General features: G+C 41.5%; 2 protein-coding genes across 2 annotated transcripts; one reads left to right on the top strand and one right to left on the bottom strand.

The window, feature by feature from the left end:
- Positions 1-11: 11 nt before the first annotated feature.
- On the top strand, positions 12-13,279 carry LOC135331870 (PAS domain-containing serine/threonine-protein kinase-like). The gene is made up of 19 exons (XM_064527143.1): positions 12-408; positions 531-756; positions 859-1,053; positions 1,395-1,732; positions 2,040-2,205; positions 2,346-2,479; positions 2,634-2,780; positions 3,125-3,436; positions 3,696-3,858; positions 4,097-4,797; positions 4,974-5,114; positions 5,532-5,744; positions 5,897-6,022; positions 9,499-9,633; positions 9,783-9,839; positions 10,597-10,739; positions 11,137-11,270; positions 11,410-11,541; positions 12,999-13,279. Exons 1-19 carry the CDS (start codon positions 289-291, stop codon positions 13,133-13,135), a joined length of 3,720 nt encoding a protein of 1,239 aa, XP_064383213.1. The 5' UTR covers positions 12-288; the 3' UTR covers positions 13,136-13,279.
- A 691-nt stretch (positions 13,280-13,970) lies between these two features.
- On the bottom strand, positions 13,971-15,847 carry LOC135331923 (bone morphogenetic protein 6-like). The gene is made up of 3 exons (XM_064527222.1): positions 15,513-15,847; positions 14,727-15,361; positions 13,971-14,612 (listed from the first exon to the last, which is right to left on the bottom strand). Exons 1-3 carry the CDS (start codon positions 15,742-15,744, stop codon positions 14,319-14,321), a joined length of 1,161 nt encoding a protein of 386 aa, XP_064383292.1. The 5' UTR covers positions 15,745-15,847; the 3' UTR covers positions 13,971-14,318.
- Between the last annotated feature and the right edge of the window lie 10 nt (positions 15,848-15,857).

Genomic DNA, 15,857 nt, shown 5'->3' with positions numbered 1-15,857 from the left:
TACACACAAAAAGAGGGCCAGGGCAAAGGTGGAGCTTAAAAAAAAAACTTTCTATGGTGTCAACTGTGCATGTGGCGGGACTCCTGAAATCCAAGTACAGTACAGGTACATGACTTGAGCCTTTTGGAAGCTAGCCCTGCTGAAAGTTGTGCATTAGCAAGTTTGCTAAGGTGCTACACTTACACTTCTACTAGAGGGGTGAATAAACACAGTGTGCCCAAGCTAGAGGAAACAACCTGCACCTGCCCCAGTCCCGGCCCCGACCCCTTTTATGTCGTGAGAGCTGAGATGGAGACCACTGCTTATAGAGAACCATTTGATGCAATCGGTATAACTCCTCCTCGTGGGAGGCAAGGCCACAGTGTACCCACACCCAGGCCTCTCACCGGAGGGATTCAAGATCAACATGTGAGCAATTCAAAATAACGTATTTTTAAATATAATGCAGCAGCTAAATTCTTTATAGTAGGCAAGATAATGGCTATGTACATATGCTTACAAAATCCACTTGAATGCATACACATACGCAGACTAAGCAGAAACCAAACCCTGGTGCCAATATAGTTCACCAACCCCAGGTTGCCAAGGCAACAAAGAAGGCAGGCCCTTCCCCTGCTCAGTTTTATTCACGCAGAGAGCATGCGTTTGGGGGTTCCTTGTCCAGACTCAACCGACTAGCGTCTCGAACAGAGCTCTCTTACCTGGAGAGTTTCTCAGAGGTGGAGGAGGCGGAACCTGTAATAGAAGTTGAGAATGGTGAGTCAATGACCAGTGAAAAGTATTTTCTGTGTAAACAGATTAGGCATTCTCCTAAACAGTGCACTATATAATGTGCTTGCTATTCACTCGATTGTCCAGGAGACAGTGAGGTGTTTGATTGTGACATGAATTCTGATCGACCAACTAGTAGACAGAGCAGGGCATCAGGTGACCTAGGAGCTAGTCGCAACTCTGAGCGGAGGGCTACTTTGGAACAGTTTTCCGGTGATTCTCTCCTACACTTCAGCTACAGTACACATGCAGGCACAAGCTTGGGCCTAAATGCAGATTTAGGTAAGTGATATCTCTTCAATGTACATAATATTTATCAATGTAAGTGCTAGATATGTATGCGTGATACTAATATTTATACGAGTAAGCTACCATGTCGCATAAATTTGTTTTGCACAATTAGCATCGTTTTTGAAGCCTTAAACTTGCCAAAACACAATTTTATGCTCACTGAGGAGGGAAGACCAGGTACCCGTCGTCAAGGGGAGCTAGCGAGGGGAGAGGTATCTCCACATAAATTATAACTATTGCTAGCACTACGGTATCTAAAGCCTATTGTGCTGTATTATAGATGGCGCATTGTTTCCTAACATTGTCAATAACATTCTCTGATCATTTGACAGGTGGCTCGTTTGTGCAGGCCTTTGCTCAAGGGCTCGACTCTTCTTTAACTGTTCCCTTCCTAGGGCAGTCATCCTCGTCTCCCGATGTGAACGCATCCACCCTTTTCCCCACTACCGCTCGCAATCCGAACAAAGCCATCATCACAATCGACGCCCTAAGCTCTAGGATACTCACTGCTAACGAGATGACTTGTGAGCTGTTTGGATATCAGCGCAACGAGCTTGTCAATATCAAAGTGCAGAGCCTGTTCACAGAACCATATAGAGCAGAGCACAGAGCACTCATTGAGCAGAACATTGACTCTTCAGGGAAAACTGTCCTCATCAGTGGGAAAGTGGTGAGCTAAAGCTTATGGGTACATGTACAGGCAGATTCATAGCCCTTCCGATGTGGTGATACATGTAGTCTCACTGGCCATACGTAAGAATGAAAGATCATTTTTGCTATTTCTTGCGTATGGCCAGTGAGACTAACAATGCGATGTGGTAGTTGTTTTTTGTCTCCAATAGCTGGTATAGCTCTACACTTTGACCTCCTTGTATGGTACTGTAACAGTACAATACAACGAATATCTGTTTTAAAGAACATTCGTTTACAGTTATGGCAATGTACTGCTGTGCTTGCTCATCTTTGTCATCTCATAGATGGATGCAGTTACATCGTATGGGGTCGAGTTTCCCGTATCAGTGTGGATGAAGAGAGTGGGTGTGGCCCTGTCTCCTGACGTCCCTGGGCCACTAGTCTCACGAGTCATTGTCATTGTGGAACCAGTGGAGAGATCGTCAGCTATACTCACGATCAACCAAAGTGGTATGAGAGACCCACTCACTATCTGTTTTTAGTGTCATATCAGAGAACAAAATTTAGCGAGAACACTGTTGCAGTGCATACAATTGTCATATCTCTCTGTCCATTTAATCATTAATGTATCCTGTACTTCCCATCCATAGGAACAATACTATCTTTTGACCCTTGGTTTGCCTGTCTGTTTGGCTATACTGAATCGTTTGCGATGGCAGGGAGAAACATATCCGAGTTCTTACCCTCACTAACACTTCCCAGCAAGCCGGGTGAATTCAATAATGTGAGTGACAACGGGTATGTCCTGAGCCACCCAATACTGAGCCTCTGAAAAAGTATTGTGTGGCGTCAGGGTTGGTCATTTCACACCTTTGATTAGTTACAGGCTATACTGTATTCATGTAAATTGAACTCAGTGTTTCCCATTTCCTTTGCAGGTAACAAAGAAGCAAGCCATTACAGGGCGGTCAATAGATGGCACTGTGTTCCCAGTTACCATCAAGTTTACTGATGTGTCTCAGAACCTGTCCATCGGTGATCTCTATTCTCCCACCAACACAGCCAGTGGCAACCCGCTGGATGAGGTGTGTCATACTATCCACTCTTTGATGTTCTTAAACCAGTAAAGTACAGGTGTACATACATGTATAGATATATTGCATACAACACAAGGAATCTTATGCTATTTTATACCACAACGACCCTTTACCAAATTATGCCTCGAAGCTACGTGACTGTGTAATAAACAATATAACACGGAAGGGACTGTACACGCTTATTACCTTGACAATGTGATATATTTGAACCCCTTTGCAATCTAGCTATAACTATTGCGTTCTTGCAAGGATCATGTCATTACCAGTACAGATAAAATATTATACACCGACTCCGTATGTGTCTCAAACAACCCAACTTTTTCTCTCCCCAGATTATTGAGAGGATGTGTGCTCCTTCTCCCATTGTGAAGCAGCCACCAAGAGACCACAGTGCTCCCAGTACAGTCTCCGATGAGGATACATTCACAGATGCTGCCATGCAAGACAAGCCAACAGCCAGTCACCAAGAGGGGACAGTCCCTGAACCTGACTCGTCAGATCAGTTTGTGATCAATGCTAAAGTAGTTGTGTATGCTGCATTGAGTGGCATGATAAGCTTCCTGCCAGACGGGTCCATCCACGGCTGTAACAACCAATTCACCTCCATGCTCTTTGGCTATAGTCAGGAAGAGCTATTTAAAAAGGTGCTTTTATGATCTTTACCCATTACTACTTATTACTGGTAATAAAAAAAACGAAAATTCGAGCCATGGCTCGAATTTTAGTAGCACTCTCTAAGCAGCGCAGTAAACCATCAATAATGACCTTCTTTAAGTGTTTACGCGAATCTCTGAACAACAAGGTCATACGGCCATAGAGAGTGCATGTAAATGTACAATAATTATTACATGTACATTATGCCAAGCACAGGATTCACACACTCCTATTAATTTTTCCCACCAGGATATCACATTTCTAATCCCCGAGTTCTACAGTTCTATAAACTATATTGACGAGAGTAGCATTCCCCTCCCCCCACTGGACGAGGACCAAGAAGACCTCTTCCACTCTGTGATAGAGCGGTCATTCTCCCCAGAGAGAGCCTATGACCTCATCCAGCAAGCAGGTTTGTGAACAAAACTGTACGTACATGTGTACCTAAAATATTTGTTTGGATAAGGTTTCTACTGCACTTCTTTGTTACGGGAGCCTCACTTATCCCTATTATTATTATCAGGAGTGCATTCCTGTTATTGCTGTTATTGCACTTCAATTATAATAACTAAACACTAAACATGAGAAAATCTGTCTTGATAATATCTTCTCCTCTATGTGTATATCCATGCACTGTATGTATTCCCCAGGTGTTAGTTGCAGTGAGGCTTCCCTCTCTCCAAGGCACAGTAAGGGTGGTGGTCGTCATCGCTCCCCCGCAAGACGTGCCTTGAATATTCACTCTCCACAACCAACCCCCCACAAACAATCAGATTCCTCCCAGGACTATTCTCTGATGTCTACTGGTGAGCTGGTGCTTCCTGATTGCTCAGAAAGCTCACAGCCAACAGAAGCAACTACTATGGGCAAAGCCCTGGACGGTATTTCTGCTGCCTCCAGTGATGAGGATTTGACTTCGACTTCTTCTGATGTAATCATAAATCTTCATCATGGAACAGATGTTTTCTCGTCGTCACCTGATCCAAAGAGCCAAGTCCAATCTTTGATGGGAGCCTCTGTTGTCATCCAAACAGCTACCACGCAGTCTCTTCCTCCAGTTCCCAATAAATTGGTCCCATCACAGTCTACTGAACGAATATTCGAGATCTTAAGGCAGCATGACTTGGAAAAAAGTGAAAAACAAGCTACCCTGAGTGGAAGTGACCCACTTGAGCCGTTATCTTCAACTCCAGCTGGAAAGTCTGCTAAAGTCAGCTCGAACACTATGTTTACTGTAGGTCAGCGCAGAGAGAGCTATGAATCTGTCCTCTCCATTAGCTCCCTGCCCGAAGGCACCTTCCTGGGAGAGGCTAGACACAAAGATGGATCACTGCTAGCTATAATATTTCAAGTACGTTTTGCAACATGTATTTTTGAATAGTACGTACACCACCATTTTCTATAAAGAATCCTGTTTGTACATACACATTGCTTTACTGTGTAGTATAGCAATACCAATTGCTTTGTATTGATGCATGAATGTCGTACGATTGTGGTATTGCTATTGCATTCACTTGTGTTGTGCAGTTGAAGTGTATAGCTCTGGCCAATGATGAAAAGGTGTTTTGTGTGTGGATCAGTAGAGACCTGGACCAAGACAGGGCGAGGACAGCTGATCTCTCCATGTCCATGAGCAGACCACCCCCTGATCCATACAGGACAAACCAGGTACACTGTACATGCTTACTACTAAGTCTAGAGAGATTTTAGTGTCTGCCAATCTAGAATCCAAAAATGTTACTTGCTCTGGTGATAGAACATTTTAAACAATTACAGTAGAACCTCGATTATCCGGCTTGGAAAATGGTTTTCATCATGGTCAAAGTTCAACTTATAATCATGAAAATTAATAGGCGTGTCCCTAAATGCGCATTGCCAAATAACAGCTGTTACCATGGAGACATGCCTGTTATTTTTTGTGCCTGCGCAGACAACCACATGCCATAAGTGGATTGAGGCATGATTATCTGGCCTGCTTTTGGAACAAAAGTGTCCGGATAATCAAGGTTCTACTGTACTAAAAGTTGTACCCAAGTGCTTTCCTGTTACTGTATACATGAACAATAAAATTAAGATATTTTTCAGTTGATCTCACCTGATGTCATCACTCATCCGGGAGGAGAAACGGATCCCTCGGCCCCCTCCCCCCTAACACTGGGCCTCCACCCTTCCCAGCACAGCGAAGAGTCGGTAGCCATGGATGGAGAGTACATGCTCAGCTACAACACACTCAAGGACATTGGGAAGGGAGCGTTTGGGTTCGTCAGGCTTGCTCAGAGAAAAGAAGATGACTTTATGGTACATACGTTTTGCATCTATAAGATAAGTATAGTTATACCTTTGCGTCTACATAACTTGCTTGTACAATGCTTAGCAAGTGTCGAATTTAAACGCTGATACATGTAGCTTCTCACTATTTAGTATTAGTAAGAAATAGTGATGTTTTGCAGGTTGTAGTGAAGTTTCTTCGTAAGAGCAGTGTGCTGAAAGACTGCTGGATGATAGACGAGGAAATGGGGAGAGTGCCTTTGGAGATCAGTCTACTCGCCCGCCTCTCACACCCAAACATTGTTCAGGTATGTACAGAGAACCAAATACATACATGTGTGTCAGCTTGTGGTATCGGGGATGCTTTATCTATATCTAAAAAATTGTACAGCTGCGAGGTATACGGTAGTGCGTCTGTCTGTCTGTCTGTGTAGACTGCTACAGCTGCTCAAGGATCAATGAAGTGCAAGTAAGAGTTCTATAGGCTTTTAGTCATGTTTTCTTCTTGGATTTGCAAAATAATGCTTGGTTCTCGAGTTATGCCTACTTGGAATGCCATTGCAGCCTTTTCAGAAGAGTGCATAGAAAACTTGTCTCTGGAGTGTTGCTACTCTACTTAGTTAACGCTAGCTATTGGTAGCTGCGATAATGAGAAGACAGCTGCAAGGCTCTGCTGATGCAGCAGCCAGACTTGGACTTTTGGCATCAATCCTTTTCATCAACAATCATGGTCGATCATTTCCCCACTCTTTGAGTTTCCCTGTGATTCTGCATGCAGCAAAAATAATTAATGCAAAAAATGTTCATCATGATATAGTGTGTGTATAATTATAAGCTATTCCTATAGCTAGTTGCTATGTAGCTTGACACCTCCACCGAGGCATCAGCACCCGCGGTGCTTTCATTTTATGTATTATAATAGTCTCAGGGTTGTTACCCGAGGAGCGTGGGCGGCCACGGGTATAGTAGTCTGTTGGTCTGTTTGTTTGTTTGTTTGTCACAGGTATATCTACTCACCTGGATGCCACAGCGCTGCGTTTACAGCATAGATAGCCTTCACACAACAATATCTTGGTTTAAATAGTGGCAGATTTTGATGTTAAAGCTTCATTGTCGAGCAAAAGCTAAGAAGCTTGAAGCAGCTATAGCTAGCTACACGTGGCCTTGATTACGTAGTTGCAGCTGAAGTGATCTGTACCAGGAACAATTGATATAATTATAGTAGAAAGCTAAAATTGTGACTGGTTGTTGGCCGACTCTGGATCCTATACTCCAGCCTGGCAGTAGCCATACCTCTCTAAGTCTAACACTCCAGGCTTCTTTGCTGTGATCCCAGTCCACAGTGCATGTCTAATGTGACATGTATACCACTAGATCTAGCACTCAAAGTTTCAGCATGCCTCCAGTCTGGTTTAGTTTTATTGCTTTTGAGTTGCTCTTGCTAGTCATAGATCTACATGCTACATGCACTGCATTATCACTCTTCTGGTTTCTTTATTATCATGTCACCAGCCGAGGGTTTGCACTTTAGTGCTCTAGTTGTAACTGTTGCACTCAGCAAGGAGAGCCATTAAAGACAGACCACCCATGACATGTCAGTATGTACCTAAAAAATAGAGGTTTATAGTTTAGAAGGAATTTAGAGATTGTCTGTGGCACTTGATAGGGCGCCCTAATCTAATCCCGAGTCCTTGTGAAGGAATTACAGTAACTTATCTGCTTCCTAAATATGGCTTTTACGTACCTTAAAGGTTGTCTAGATTATGACAGAATAGCTATTCTACTCACTGACCCGCAAAAAGGGACCACCAATGGTTGCTATATAGATGGAATGTGTATATGTAAGTGCACTAGGTATAGTTACAACTAAATGGATGTAGTATACTTTGACCTTCAGTAATGCAGGCTTTGGTTTATGTTCCCACAGTTTAGGTACACGTTCAATTTTGTTCTGCACTCTAAAGTTTTCTTGGATGTGGGTCATGGGCACAGCCATGGGAAATATTTTCTCAACTATTTTCTAGGAAGAGCATGAGGTCATCTAATCACACAAGCTGTTTTTAGTCCTATACATTACATCAGACTTATGTAATGTACATGTAGTGAGGTATTATTTTAGTTGTCAAGGGTCTACATGTACGTGCAGTAAAGACAGCTAGTTCCAAATCTGTGGTCGATCATCAGGTACAACATGCTGACAGTTATTTTGCACGCCTGTTTTAGTTATGTTAATAGCTAGACAACTTTAAGTTGTCCAAGTTGCTTGTTCATGGTTTTATATTCTCAGTGTAAGTAATTGGTTTAGTTTATGGTGACACCCACCATAAACTAGAATTGTTGAGACCACAATTTACTCTATTGAAATACTTATTATGTCTTTGTCAGGAATACTTCCCTTGCTTATACGTTAGGTATGGGTTTGGACTGTAATAATACTTTGTTCTTGTTCGTACTGAAATCCTAGTGGTATGCTTTTATCAGCTGCTTCCTCACCGATAGTAACAGATGGTGATCAGGCTGTCAATAATCATGCTTACATGTAGGTGGTATGTTGCCTGTGATTACAGGTGGGCTGAGTTGGGGTTGTGTGGGAAAATGAAACGATAATGTCATGGACGAGAGGTGATTGCCAGGTTGTAGACATGAAATCAGCGTGTCCTCCAGGGCACAGTACACAGTCCATACCTCCCCCTGTGTTGTAAGCTTCCTGGTGAGACCCAGTTGTAGGTGGTCTGTAATCTAATATAATCGTTGATTTGAACTTTGGTCATGGGTACACTTTGTGGACCATTGGACACATATCCCAAGGCCATTAATTAACCATTCACTTGGTTAAATAATATTGAACTATGTCATAATTTCCATTGTGATCTAGATGTAACACTGACTGAAACGGCAGGTGGTAACCATAATGACTGGTAACGAAATCCTAAGTGGTCTGGATTGTGTTCCACCCATTTTAGTGTTTGCTTATGTTTTTTATTGAGCATCATTCTTTGCAATTAGCCCTCGGTGTGCGCATGTGCAAGCGAGGTATATGGTAGTGTGTGTGTGTGTGTGTGTGTGTGTGTGTGTGTGTGTGTGTGTGTGTGTGTGTGTGTGTGTCTGTGTCTGTGTCTGTGTCTGTCTGTCTGTGTAGACTGCTACAGCTGCTCAAGGATCAACAAAGTGCAAGTAAGAGTTTCTATAGGCTTTTAGTAACGTTTTCTTAGATTTTAATTCGTGGATTTGCAAAATAATGCTTCGTTCTCGCTAGTTTTGCTTACTTGGAATGCCATTACAGCCTTTTCAGAAGAGTGCGTAGCAAATCTTGTCCATGGAGTGTGTTGCTACTCTACTTAGTTTAGCTCTGCACTAGAAAACGCTGGCTACAAATATATTGGTAGCTTTAAGAGTGAGAAAAGAGCTGCAAGGCTCTACAGATGCAGCAACCACTTTTGGCATTTTTTAGCAATAATCATGGTCGATCATTTCCCACTCTTTGAGTTTCCCTGCATGCAGCAAAATTAATGCAAAATTCATTATGACATCATGTGTGCTAATATCCACCGAGGCATCAGCACCCGCGGTGTTTTCATTTTAGATTAGCATGATGTGAGCATCACAAATAGACCTAATGCAGATGGAATGTTGAGGAGTATGGATTGTACGTTAACCATCAAATCTGTGAAATTTCATCAGCCCTATTAGACTTTCCATTGACCTTATGAGATCATCATGCGCTACATTGTATTTATCCTTCAAAATGTGATAAATCTAACATCCCCTCTCCCCACACATACAGCTCCTGGAGGCATATGAGAACGAGTTCTTCTTCCAGATGGTGATGGAGAAACATGGTGATGGCCTGGACCTGTTTGAGTTCATCGAGATGGGTCCTCAATTAGAAGAGCCACTCATTAGCCACATGTTCAGACAGGTATCCCTCGATTATCTCATATCTGCGTACACATTAGCTAGGATATCAGATTTACCTTCCGAATATGTGCATGTAATTGTGTCTGGATATTAATTTGTATGACTGATTAGTATGTATTATGACGTTCTCTAACGATGCACACAATACAGTTAGTAGCTGGACTGTCATACCTTCATGACAAGAGCATTCTTCATAGAGACATCAAGGTATGTGGACACAAATACCATCAGTAGGTCGTATTGAGATATTTCATATTTGATGGAAGGTATAGCCATAATTATTCAATTACCACTGACACAACAGCATTGTCTGTGTATTTGCCCTCACTGTGTTTGTTGCCCTTCCTTGACCAGTCTTTGTATGAATTCTTTGATTTCCTACAGGTAACAAACAGCACACCCACTAAATCACACTTTTAGTTCCACCTTTCCTTTACTAGTATAAACAAAGCTGCCAACAACTCCCTCTCAGGGGTTTATTACTCATGTGTGCAAACAAAGGTTACCCTTTATCACAGAAACGACTGGCCTAGTATTTTGGACATTTTCCCTCCTCTATTCCTGACTATGCAGTCATAGCAGCATGATTGGTAGCAGATTTAAGGCCAATAAGGCAAAAAGAGTACTTATTCATGTGGGGGTAAGAATTCAAAGAATCTGTTGAACAATATGTTTTGACTTGCCTAGTAAACACTTCAAAGTCAATGTTGTATGTAGTCAATATTGTAACAAGCCATGTGCTACAAAGCCTCCCCTAGGCGGTATACAGTTGTGTAATAAGAATTACCCCAGCTTCCTTCTACCCTGGAATGCACCCTTGCACATTGAAAGCATACGGTGTGTGTTAGTATTAGGACTGACTATAAACAAGTGAACCCACGTAGTACAGTATGTTCAACCTTCTTGTCTATAAATAGACATACAGTGATGAGTAAGGGGAACAACGTGTGCTTGTTACATGCAGGATGAGAACATCATCATTAATCAGGAATTCCACATCAAACTGATAGACTTTGGGAGTGCAGCTTACATGGCTCCTGGTAAAGTCTTCAACACGTTTTGTGGGACATTGGAATACTGCTCCCCTGAAGTCCTTCTAGGAAACAGGTGTGTGTCAACAGCTCTTTTCCCCTCTGTACACGTGCAGTGGTTTCAAGATCCTGTAGTGATATCGCATTATGAGAATGCTTTGGCTTTTATTGGGAAACTTCTTCATCATGTGATTAGATTGCAATTCCATCAGTTGAGGTTGACCTTACCCAGTCTGCTGCTTGTCTCTTCTGTGGGGAAGGATATGGTTTTACTCTGATATGCATACCATGTAGTCATGTGCTTCCCCAAAGAGGTGACCAGCAGCCACCCTAAAAGGGGAAAGAATTTGTGGGGTAGTGTAATTTCGGTTTGTGGTTTATGTGTTGTGCTGTATGTGGGATATATTTGTCCTTAGCTAGACAGAATGGCTTCCTTGGGGATTTCCCCTCTTGATATGACTTCCTGATTACAGCTATACAGGTCCTGAGCTTGAAATGTGGGCGCTTGGCGTAACTCTCTATACTCTAGTGTTTGGGGAAAACCCTTTCTTTGACATCGAGGAGACAATTTCTGGACATTTACAACCACCTTTTCTCACTTCACCTGGTAAGTTTCAAAACTGTGATTTGTTGCGGGGAATAATTAGCTCATTTTGTGTGCTTTCAATGTTTTTTCCCCTTTGCTATCATTTCATGAGTCATGACTACATGTCCGTTTGGTTTCATATTGTTTGTCCTTGCTGTAGCTCTGATGAAGGTCCTGTTCTGGCTGCTTCATCCAGACCCCGGCTCAAGAGCAACTCTCAAGGACCTGCAGAAAGACAAGTGGACCAACCAAGAGGTGGATCCTGTTTCTTACAGCTTTGACGCTATCCTAGGTTTGTTTACTGTTATCTAATTCTGTCGTGCCTATCCAATAATATAGTTGACTGAATGTTAGGTACAATGAGTACAATTATGTAATGTAAGCTCTGATGCACATCAGAATTTGTCAAGTATTGTACACAATCACTGTGAAATGTAAAAACTCATTCCTAAATAAACTGCCCGATTCTCCCTAATGAAAACCTGAATAACCTGTCGTGAGAAAAGGTCGTGTTTACATTCTAACATTCTAGAGCAAATAGTTTTGACATGGCTACTTAAAAGAAGTTGCTAATCGTATTTTTGACCCCATTGCCTTGAGAATGCATGTGATCAAACCTTTTGAGTCCATTCTTTTGTATGTGAGTATACCTCTTAGTGAGATAATGTGTTTAAAGTTCGCTGTGTTTAAGTGGGCAAATCATGCACGTAAACATTAGAGGAATGTAGTGTGCGCGTATGGCTATGTGTACGATTGGATTGTGCTGGGTCAACATTATACATAGACTGTTGTCTCATGATAGTATACACTTGTTTATGGTGTTAAATAGCATTGTATTGGGCATAATCTAGCCTCGTTCCCGGCCCGACTTTTCTCTAATTGAACGCTAGGTCGAAAAGAGGGCCTGGTACCTGCTGCATGGGTGATAGTGCGCATGCGCTTCAAATTATCCAGACTATGGGTAATCGTACTACAAACGTAAAACCTTAGACCGTAAACTAATCCGTTTACTGAGACTATGTTCCGTAATACTTTATCTCCATGACGGACTTCCGTGAAGCTGTGGCTTATGCCATATGCCATCTATTGCGTTGATCTAGAAGGCTTGAACACTAGTCTGAAGACAGAGAGGCTCTCATCTACGTCGTATAGTTGGGTTGTCTTCGCAAGTAGCAGTTGTAAGGAGCACCATAGACTTGCCATAGCCTGTATAGATCCAGAGGTATATGAGAGGATTAGTGGGAAAGTCTTTTGGACCGACGCAACCGAGAGCTAAGCTGCTTTACATTGATAGAAACATAGATCAGAATTCCCCAGATTCTGGAGAGTAAATTAGCGCATGCGCACTATCACACACGCAATAGGTACCAGCTGTTTTTTCCCCTTCCTGTCTATTATAAAAAAAAAATTGGCCTGGGACCGACTAGGTTATATCATACACATAAGTTGCCAGTTTACAATACAGTAGAGCCTCTAATGTGAATACCTTTGTCAAATTGTCCTGTTCAGGTGTCCTGGTTTCAGGGTGCAACCAACGTTTAATCAGAAGGGTAAAACTAATCTGTCTCACGACAGTTAAACCTGATACTTCTACTAATTATGAGTGTCCGGATTACAAGATGTGTTCTTACTTAAGGGGAGTCACACATTTATGTACCTCTGGTTCGATTACTAAAAGTAGTGATTGTCAGCACAGTGCTTAGATAACATCTTCGATGACTCACTCATGCATAATTACACATTTGACAGGAATGAAAGCATCGAAAAATGCAGTGAGTGAAGAAGGTCTTGTTCTAGTCGGAAAGTCCAACTCTGAGAGTGATGCACTCTATCTACACTCTGCTTTCAAGCAGCAACTTCAAATGACTGGACACTATAACAGATAGTACGTACTGTACATTGTCTTTCACGTGTTGTTGTGTAATTCACATTTGGTCGATTTTTTAAGCATCATATCTGTGTGTTATTTTGTATTTGTACATTTAATATTGTATCAATGTATCAACAAAATAATTATGGTTGATTGTTGATCATGGTAAAATCCGTGTAAGTGCAGTACGTTGTCATACCTTCCAACTAGATTATAGTTAGGTTGAAGGTTGAAGTCAGTCTCTATTTGCCTATCTATCTAGTGTTAGTTTTTGCATATCAAGCTTGCTACGTCTTCAATGTTAAACATAATTTTATTGGACTGAACCCTTCAATTAATGTATTTGCTAGCGCACATGATTAGTAACAGAGTACCATCAATTTATTTATTGGCTGAGAAAAATATTTTCTTGTGTTCAGTACACACATCATAAACATTTTCTCATGTTCTCTAACTTAATAAGAGACAGTTCAAATATCTAATTCTACCCCACAAGTTGCATAGCAGCACTAGTCTGTTCTGTGGGGTCATGCTGTTTTTTCTATTACATGGCCAGCTTGCTATAATTATTGCCCAACCACTCTTCCCACAACCTACCCACAACATATTGTATGCATTTCATCTCCAAACCACTGGCTATTGACAAGGTGCAACATGATACATGTTGGTGGAATGACTAGTCTGACCACAAATGCCTGCAGCTGCTAAAATTAATAATTAAGAACTCTACCGCTGTTTCAGCAGTTGAGGCAGACATTACATCATTGAATTGCCATTCATTCTGTAATGTGGGTTGCCCCAAATTCTTTCTCTCCTCAATCCTATAATTATACGAAGTATAGTATGTCAGATCCTTTTCGTATAAATATTTTATTTTCAGCAAGTATGGTGATTATTGTATATTGAATCATTAACAAACACATAATGTACCATGATACAACATGAAATTAAATTATGACGAAGTGATAATTATTTTTTTAAATAAAACCGACATTAAAAAACTGATTCAAAAATAGACATGTTGTTGGGAGTGAGGTTGGAAATGAACAGGTTACATGACTGTAACTAAAATCTTATACACCTTGTTGGGTGATGCAATGGGTAAAAATGAGCACAAAGTGTATTATACTAAGTGTTCCTGTTGCCAAACAGAACGTTAATCATAATTATTACCTATTATTTATTGAGGTTTACAATCTTTACAAGCACGCACATGTTTTAGCAATCATGTCATCCCACCATCGTGCGACAAAGCTATCGTCTGCTTCTCTGATAACAACGTTCAGTCTACCGAGGGTCCCGGGTCTGGGGGCACAGCAGGGCGGAGGTACTTGATCAGGATTCCTGATGTTCACAATGCTTTGTATGTACGAGTGCCTGGTAGTGTTGTGTTCTTGATCAAGTGGCCAATCGCATCTCCCACCACACAATCTTGCATTGTACCAAGCAGGCCTAACGATGTATCTATCCCATCCAATATCAGCAAATGAAACCTGAAGGTCAAGAAGTAATAATCAAATTAGTAATATGATCATGTGCTTGTTGCTAAGATGCTTAATTATATACAAGCTTTAATTAGTGAAATAGGGAATTAGCAGGATACTTACATTGAAGTCATGGAGCTGACACTTTGCTACATTGATCTCATGAATAGTAGATGGTTTTCGAGTTTCCACATCTTTTGGTGCATCCCCGCTTCCACCATCTAGTGTTGCCTGCCTCTTCCTTCTTTTATACTCGTTCATTAGTGCTGGAAAGACGTTATTCCCTGTTTCACTCTTGCAGTATCCACTGAGCTCTGGATTATGATCGAGAGATATCCCAAACTTAGTCGGTGAGATTCCAGAACAGTCACCCCCCATTGCTAGATGTAGCTTCATCATATTATTTCTGGATCTTGCAGCCTGTATCAAGCTTGTGACATTTTTGAAATTGAGCCATTCGTCATTGACCAGATTGGAAGAGAAAAAATCAAGACTATTTTCGAGTATGACAATGTCTTTATCTTCTTTGTCGTCATCAAGTCCAGATTGAGATGAATAGAGCTGAATCTTCAGATTAGATTGGTCACAGTCGAGCAAGTCAAGTTGTGTTTGAGATATTGCTTTTCTATGGATGCGAACAAATGACGTATACACAACATCGTGCAAGAAAGCCGAGGAGTTGAACGAGAATGAAACACTGTGCATCGGTTCTGCATTCTGATCGTAGCTCTGTACTACTTGCAAGGGATTCTCTTCATCTACAGTGAGGAAAATTGTACGGTCAAATATAATTCTAGCTATAAATTATAAATCTGAGGAGCTTATAAGATATTCAGGTACACCATACCCAGGGCCCATGCACAATGAAACATTCCCAGTGATAATGCCAATGTAAATGAATCTACTCACATTGTCCAATCAAGCTCCTCACAACATTGATGTCAGGGTTTGCAGACATGTTGAGACATTGCTCTCCTCCATTGCTCCAACACTCATATATATCCATTAGAAGCTGTGGTACATGTACCTCGTGAGTGCTGCTTGGGGGCGGCTGAGTAGTTACTGGAGCTGCATGAAGGACAAGCATCCTTACAAAAAGAATTGCAGCCAACAAGATAGTGCTTCCATGGTGATAGGCCATCTTCAGTATAGTTGCAGATTTTTGAATTGCTGTCTTTATCAGTTATTGTCGACTGCAAAGATTTATTGGTTACTCTACCTTGGTTTGAGCCTTTATATACACTTTTCAAGGCT

This window comes from Halichondria panicea, chromosome 2 (assembly GCF_963675165.1).
Source record: "Halichondria panicea chromosome 2, odHalPani1.1, whole genome shotgun sequence".
Classification (NCBI taxonomy): domain Eukaryota; kingdom Metazoa; phylum Porifera; class Demospongiae; order Suberitida; family Halichondriidae; genus Halichondria; species Halichondria panicea.
Note: the sequence above shows the minus strand (reverse complement) of the source record. Positions and strands in the feature narration are given on the sequence as shown.